Source organism: Clavelina lepadiformis, chromosome 5 (assembly GCF_947623445.1).
Source record: "Clavelina lepadiformis chromosome 5, kaClaLepa1.1, whole genome shotgun sequence".
In the NCBI taxonomy this organism is placed as follows: domain Eukaryota; kingdom Metazoa; phylum Chordata; class Ascidiacea; order Aplousobranchia; family Clavelinidae; genus Clavelina; species Clavelina lepadiformis.
Window position 1 is genome coordinate 6,643,222 of NC_135244.1, and position 7,602 is coordinate 6,650,823.

A 7,602-nucleotide genomic window follows, 5' to 3' on the forward strand; every position below is an offset into this window, starting at 1 on the left:
TTATGATTCACTTTTTTTGGTAAAAGTCCAAATGCCCGTACACAGATGCATGACAGGTCTAACTGCATTTAAACCAAAATGTTGACTTAGATGCAGCTTCATGTTCTGACTGATGCCCGTGCTACAGTGGCACACAAATAATTTCTAATGACTACGTATAAGTTATTTAGGTTATATTGGGAGCTATTACATTCACAATATCATTGGGTTATGTGCGCTATGCTAACATTATTCGAATAGATTCTCCTAATGACCTAATCCTTTGAGATTCCAGTATTCCAAAACTAAACAAGTTATACTTCCTATTTAAAATACTTCAACTTAAAGACAAATTTATTGACGTACACAACATAACATAGATGTTTAGAAGCACATAAGAAAAAGACACATCATTGCCAAAACTGCATAAATATAATATGAAGGCAATAAAACAAAAAACAGAACCTGGTATAGCCTAATCGCCTATGTTAAAATCATCACATCATCAACATCATAATAAAAGAAACAATAGTGATGAATCAGGTATTTGTATCAAGTATGAATAGAATGTTTTTTTGTGGCCGGCAAGCAATAGGTATAATTAGCATACTTAACTGTATAACAAGATTACTTTGCGTTAAATAAGACACTGCCGACATCGTCAGTAATGAGTAAATGACATACCTTAACCAGGCAAATAAATCAGAGCTTCCGTCTTAGGTTTAGAAATTTTCATGCTACTTTAGCAGGATATAAGCTAAATTAACTAACTTAAGTATAAATACGGAAGTTAGGTTACAGTGCACCGAGTACAGTAATACTTCAGAACTCAAGTTTTCTGGGGAAATTCTGTGGCCGCACTCTAACCTGACCTAACGCCATTCGAAACGCAGCTACAGCGATGTTTTCAATGGAAAAATGTATAATTATCAGCAATTTTTGCATATATTAAAACAATTTTAGTTTTGAATTTTAGATTTCAGTATTGAAAATCTTAAAACGTTTATATTCTGTATAAATTAAAAAATCATTTACTAGATTTTTCTCTCCGAAAGTAGGCTATATGACTTTCGGGAGTCTGCATACGTATTTTGCTAGTTTGAAGACAAATTTGATTACCTTGGTAAAGTTTGCTGTGGAAAAATTGCTTTGGAACTCTAAACTTGTAAAATGAAACGAGCAGGAACAAATAAATTTCTAGTTTGGAGTTAAGACAAAGGTCGGAAAAAGACCTGCTTAGTACTTATAGCTAGTTTACTTTACGGAAGTTTCGGATCTTCACTTTTCAGCCGCACCATGGCCCAATACTTATTTCCTTGTTTTTATTGCAAAATTTAGCAGTTACTTTCAAACAGAACCAAGAAAACAGGTATGTAGAGGTGGAGAGTCGGTAACGGTACCGGTATTTGGCAAAAAATGTACCGACGGTTCCGGTATTCGGTAGGGTTTTAAAAAAGTAATTCGGTACTTTTTCGATACTCCGTACCGGTACTTTTTATGTAAAAGATGTTGCTGCAAATGATATGTTTGCCGCTATCATGCCCCAGTAAAGGTTACTTTTGGTCAAAACAGATATGACGTTTCCCGCTTGCAGTTTTAATTAACATTTCTAGATTAAAAAAGATTAACAGACGCTAAAATTGGTACTTACGGATTAATTAACATGTATTTTTTAAAACATACTTGTTAAAGATATGAAAAAATCACGTGAAAAGTACCGAGTACCGGGACCGACAAAAATTTCTTGAAAAAAGTAATTAGGTACAAAGGTTCGCTGAATCTTTTCAAAAGTACCGACGGCAACGGTATCGGTAAAGAAAAAGTAACGCGGTATAGCAATTCGGTTTTATAATACCGCGGTACTGCCTATACTGGTATGTTTTGTGAGAATATCATTTTAGAATTTTTCGCCTAGCCGCCTTTATATATCTAATAACTATCTTTGTTGTTGTAGTTTCCGTGTTTGACAAGATGCTTTTACTATACTGAGCACTTAAAAACTATCATTGAGCAGGTAGTGGTTTGACAATTTTTAGAACTCTATTGAAACAGCTTTCACTTTAAAAACCTGAATAGGCTACCGAAAACATTTGTATGCCAGAAGGGCTTATAAAAATTATTGGAAAACTTTCCTTAACTCATAATTTTGAAAACAAGTTACAAGCACCACTTTAAGTTAAATATACTGTAACTCTGCAAACAGTTTCGTGGTATTTTTGTATTTAAACTTTACAACGGTTACACAGCACTGCAGTATCAATATACCGGAGAACATTTATATTATACACAATGATAACATTTTATGTAAAATTCTTGGAAAAACAAGTATTTCCCCATTCAATTTGCATTTCTTAATTACGTGAGAGAGTTGTCAATATTGCTGTTGAAAGTTACATAAAGTGTCGAAAGTCAAATAAACATCGAAATGTCAAAAATAAAACTCAATTTGTAAAAAGTATTTAGTTGTCGTTTTTATCTTCGTTGTCTGCTGCTTTTGCTTCATTTTCATTTTTCTTTTGACTTATTAATTCATTGTTTGTTCTTGAGGATCTTTCCGCTTGGTAAAACGATCGATTGATGATAATGTCGACGAGTGTAGGATTCAAATCCGTCTTTGTCCGATTTTCCTCATTTTCCGCTTCCACGACCAGTTTTTGTCCAATCGCTTTTATTTTGACGTCATTTGGTTGAAATCCTTTCAAGTTGAAATCGTATTTGAATATCTTCTTGTCGTCGGAATCAGATGAGTTGTCCTCGTTTTTCTTTTCACTTGATCTTCTTTTGTCGCATGAACAACTTCGCTATTCTTCGAAGATATTTTCAAATTCACGGAAAGGATTGTTTCTTCGTCTTCTAAATCTCGGATGAAAAGCGAACGACGTGATGTCGTCACAATCAAAAGACGGAAACGGTTGATATCTGGAACAGCGCCAGGATGGATAAACAATTCGTAGAGCCATTTTATTTTTCGTTTCCTGATGAATTTCACTTCGATTTTATCGCAGTTCTAAAAGTTCTTTCAAATAGCGAATGCTGTCGACAAAAGGATTATCAGGCAATTTAAAGATGAAATCGAAAACTCCGGAATATTAGAGAGAGCGATAGAAACTGCAAGGAACGCCGAGAAAAAAAAAATATACGGACTTGTTTTATACGGTGGCTCAAAAGTACTTACGTGGTAAATCATTTTTAGAAATACTATCCAATAATTATTGTCAAACTTAGATAAACTCAGCAAATTGAGATATATTTTTGTAGATTAAGATAATAAATATTATTAATTGAGTTCGATAATTTTGCCTCTAATATGAATTTTGTAATCTTACTTTTCCGAATGAAACACATACTGTATATATTGCTTGCATATAAAAGCGTTTTTGTTGATATAATTGATTTAGTAACCAAAATTATTATTATCTAACAATTATTATTGTTTATCTAAATTTCTTGAAATTAAACCAAAACAGCATCAAATATACTAAAACATTAATTTATAACAAATTTTTAAAGTTTTTATGTAAAGTTTAAATTTTTGTTTTTATCAGAAACAACTAATCATGTGTTAGATATGTAAATAAACTTTGATACGCCGTATAACAAACGTATAACACGTTGCGTCACTGTGACGCGCGTTTTTTCTTTTCTACAATTCTCTCGAATATTCTCTCATTTTCTCAAAGCTTCACGATCGATTGGTGGAGCAGTATAAAAGACAATTGAAATTCAACGATTGTTATACTTCAAAAACGAACAATATTCAGCTTCAGAGCGAAAGTTTGCTTAAGTGAACTATATAAAGATCAATATTTTGGACAGAAAAGAAGAAATGGCACTTCGTATTGTCTACCCAGCTTGGCAATGTTCTAGATATCGCCCTTTGTATCCTTTTGAAGATGATGGTGCTGAAGCGATATTTTTCCATCCGCATCTGAGAAGAAGAATCAATCCATTTCGGGAACTTGAGAATTTTCTGAATGGATCTTGCTTGGCGTTGTCTAGTGATGCAAAGAAAAATGAGGACAAATCATCAGATTCCGACGACAAGAAGATATTCAAATACGATTTCAACTTGAAAGGATTTCAACCAAATGATGTCAAAGTAAAAACGATTGGACAAAAACTGGTCGTGGAAGCGGAAAATGAGGAAAAATCGGACAAAGACGGATTTGAATCCTACACTCGTCGACATTATCATCAATCGATCGTTTTGCCTGATGATGTCAGACCTGATGACGTAACATCAAGTTTGAACGAGAATGGCGTGCTCCAGATTTCAGCTCCTTTCTTGTCCCTTCCTGCTCCGGAGGAAGAAGAAAAAGAAGTTGTTGTGCGGATAGAAGATAAAGCGGAAAGATCCTCAACAACAAACAATGACGTAATAAGTGATAAGAAAGATAAAAATGAAGCAGAAGCAGCAGACAACGAAGATGAAAGTGGAAATTAATTTTTTACGAGTTATTTACGTTCTACTTTCTTGGTGATACTGTTTATAAAAATGTTTTTAACTGCACTTTTGCAATATCAAGTTGACTAAATGTTACATATTGTGTGATGCGCTTTAGATATACGTGAAGTATTTTTTTCCAGAAATGCTTTTTTGCTTGATATGTACTAAAGTGAAATAATTCCATTACATTGTGTTTGATGTGAAAACCAGCTGTTACTTCTGTTGGTTAAATTGGTTGTGTATACTTGAAAATGAAAAAAATACCTGAAATATGGATTTCTTCTCATAGAGAGATATATGGTTTATTTTAAGGAAACTTAAGTAAAAAACAATGAAAAATTGTTTTAAAAGGTTTGCCTTTTTTAAATATGTGCTCATTCAGTATGAATTGATTAACATCAGTGTAGTAACAGCCACGAGTTTTTAACTTCTTCAAACATCGTTAAAAACGGATGCGTTTGCAATGTTTACAATCGTTGGAAAATCTTAATAAAGTTCTAGAAATTTGTCGAATTAAGTTACAACTTTTAATTTTATGAGTTTTTAGGTTGTTACGAATGTCATCAAAGACGGAATGATTTACAATATTTTTATTTAGTGATGACCAATGAGTATATTCGGGATGTTTTAGGTTTTAGGGTAAATCAATGAAATGTATAACTTTTTTTATAACATGCAAAAACAAAAAAGTTGTGAAAATAAAAACCTATACCGCGATTGTCGACAAGCGATAAACGTTTAGGTTGGTGTTTCTGAGATCATAAACAACCGTGTAGCTGTAACCTAAATAAAACAAGCTTACAACAAAGATACTATGACAGTATATCGGCAATTAAATAACGACACTATACAGCATAGACCAGTTAGACATTAGAGGGCTGTAGTAAGTTATACGGGAAAGAGTTCCAGGTTCTTCTAATTCTTACATAGATAAATGATAAAAAACACTAAATGCACCAAATAAAAGCACCACATAGAAATATGGATTATGCGTAGACTGCGCAAGCTCTAACCGGTAACTTGACGAACATCTATTATAAACAGGTAATCACAAATAAAACTATGGGCAAACAGCTCCCCAGTCGTATGTACACAAGTTGGGGATTTCCCGGATTTCGGGTGAAAAGTGCCAGCTACTCAGTAATATTGTCAATGATTTTCAAAATCGACAAATTTTAAACTTGTCCAAACTTTCCCTCCAAATCGTCAAAATTTATCCTTGGCATAACTTGATTAACCAGGTTAGAAATCGTTTGCCAATGTATTTACGTCCAGTGATCAGTTACACACGATTTTTGGGAACTTTTTTCGGCAGAAATGCCAGACCTGTCATTGTTTTTTGCTCATGAAAGCTTCACTGACATATAGAGGTTAATATTGCTCAAGGAACTAAGGAAAACATTTCGTAAACTGTTTTGATCAGAAATTCTTCAACCTCACTGCGCAGAAAGCGATGAAAAGGCCTTCTAGGAAATTCTTTCAAAAATTCTTCGGCATTTTATTTTTCCAATGTAAAGTTCCTGAACCATTAAACATGTCCGGTTAGACTGATGACTTACTTGAACAAAACAAGAGAAAACGGCAGTTACATAACGCAATTAAACAAGCCTGGAAATACTATAGAAACAACAACCAACCATGATCATGTTATCTTCGTTATCCACATAACGTTTGATGACGGTTTTCTTATCCAGCCATCTTCGGACTTGATATAAAACATCGCGATTAACGTACAATAACGACTATAAAATATAATTTCCGTGATTTTCGTAATTGTTGACGCAGTAGTTGTTAGACAAGTGCTCACAAACAAAAAGCCTTTAGGCTACTTGTACTGTATTTAGAATACTTACAACAAACATTTGATTAAGAATTTTGAAACTTCATTAACATTTCAAATATTTAAACAATTTCTTTTACACGACATTTTTGGTTATCTGGCGGCTCCTCGTCAAATTCTTCACCAAACTTTGCTTCGGTCTTGAAACTCAACACAGCCACTGTTGTGTTGATCGTTGCCCCTTCTCCGTTTATGTCAATGGAAACTGTTGGAGTTGCGCGGCTGGCTATTGTACGAAGAAAGGCGCCAAAGCCTGACATAAAGCTCGTGTAAGCTTGTTTAAATGATTATAATTGTCGGCCTTTGCTAACCTGGTGCCAACCAAAGTATACTTAACACAGCTGTACACCCAATGCTACATTGGTAAAGAACGATAATTGGTTTCAAACTAACAAAACTGTATATGTCTATTAAGTATTATAGACCATATCAGACACACACAACTTTACCGACTGCTTGCAAGTATTCGTCTGGACTGTCACCGCCACACAGTTTCCAAGATCCAGCTAATTTCTCAACCATTTTAAGTTTGTTGTTGACAAGTTATGATCGCCAATCTGCGGTTTTGTCCTTATGCCCAACGCAATACCGCTGGCAAAATTCCTGTACATTGTACACCAAACGACTGCGTGTCTGATGTAATAGTAGGAAAGGATACGCACATTTAACGCTATCCAAAACGGGTGCGCGACATTACTAATTTTACTAGGTGTAGCTGACACTGTACACACATTTTCAATGGTTAATTACTCGAAAACTATACGTCGTAAACTGATCGGATTTTTACAGGTTAGTAGCAAACACATTTGGCTTCCTGTATACATCATAATTGTTAAACTAAAGAAAGTGCATTTAGTATAAATTAAGTATTTCTACAAGTCATACATTTCTAGAAGTTTTTCATGTTACGCCGAGCATCCACTGTGTGGAAAACCAGCTGACCGCGAGAAGAGAACGCAAGAGAATATTTAGTCGAGGCAGTGGTCCGTAAATTTGTAAACGAAAACGATACGCTTCAATGCGCAGAGAGAACAAAATTATGAAAATATGACAATATTTCAAAAAATTACAAAATCAAACTTTATAAAACAAACATGGACAGATAGCTGAACATTTTTAAGGAAAAGTCACCAAATTTCAAGTTTCTGCAGCAAACAATGCAACTGTACGCCACGTTTTGCTGTGACTGTGTGCAGCCTAGTGTACGGCCACAGCTAGTGTAAACAGGGTCCTGGTTGCACTTAATGTTGAGGACTTACAGGTTAGAAGTGCAGCATTCAGAATAAGCATAGGTTTTTGGTGTAACTACTTCCTGTCATACGCAAGCTATGCAAAC

The 7,602-nt window shown here is 34.4% G+C and overlaps 2 protein-coding genes across 2 annotated transcripts; one reads left to right on the top strand and one right to left on the bottom strand.

Moving 5' to 3' along the window:
• The first annotated feature begins 3,706 nt into the window (after positions 1–3,706).
• LOC143460924 (uncharacterized) lies at positions 3,707–4,706 on the top strand. The gene has a single exon (XM_076958615.1). It carries the CDS (start codon positions 3,806–3,808, stop codon positions 4,421–4,423), a length of 618 nt encoding a protein of 205 aa, XP_076814730.1. The 5' UTR covers positions 3,707–3,805; the 3' UTR covers positions 4,424–4,706.
• A 295-nt stretch (positions 4,707–5,001) lies between these two features.
• LOC143460925 (fatty acid-binding protein 9-like) lies at positions 5,002–7,188 on the bottom strand. The gene is made up of 4 exons (XM_076958616.1): positions 6,716–7,188; positions 6,347–6,519; positions 6,064–6,168; positions 5,002–5,946 (listed from the first exon to the last, which is right to left on the bottom strand). Exons 1-4 carry the CDS (start codon positions 6,786–6,788, stop codon positions 5,893–5,895), a joined length of 405 nt encoding a protein of 134 aa, XP_076814731.1. The 5' UTR covers positions 6,789–7,188; the 3' UTR covers positions 5,002–5,892.
• Positions 7,189–7,602: the final 414 nt, after the last annotated feature.

Bases quoted from the DNA above. Each gene is read 5' to 3' on its own strand.
- LOC143460925 (XM_076958616.1), bottom strand. From the start codon at position 6,788: ATGGTTGAGAAATTAGCTGGATCTTGGAAACTGTGTGGCGGTGACAGT. The intron at 6,169-6,346 runs GTAAAAGAAATT...TATATTTTATAG, and splicing joins CAGATAACCAAAAATGTCGT to TCGTTATTGTACGTTAATCG. The intron at 5,947-6,063 runs GTTGGTTGTTGT...TTAATGGTTCAG, and splicing joins ACGAAGATAACATGATCATG to GAACTTTACATTGGAAAAAT.
- LOC143460924 (XM_076958615.1), top strand. From the start codon at position 3,806: ATGGCACTTCGTATTGTCTACCCAGCTTGGCAATGTTCTAGATATCGC.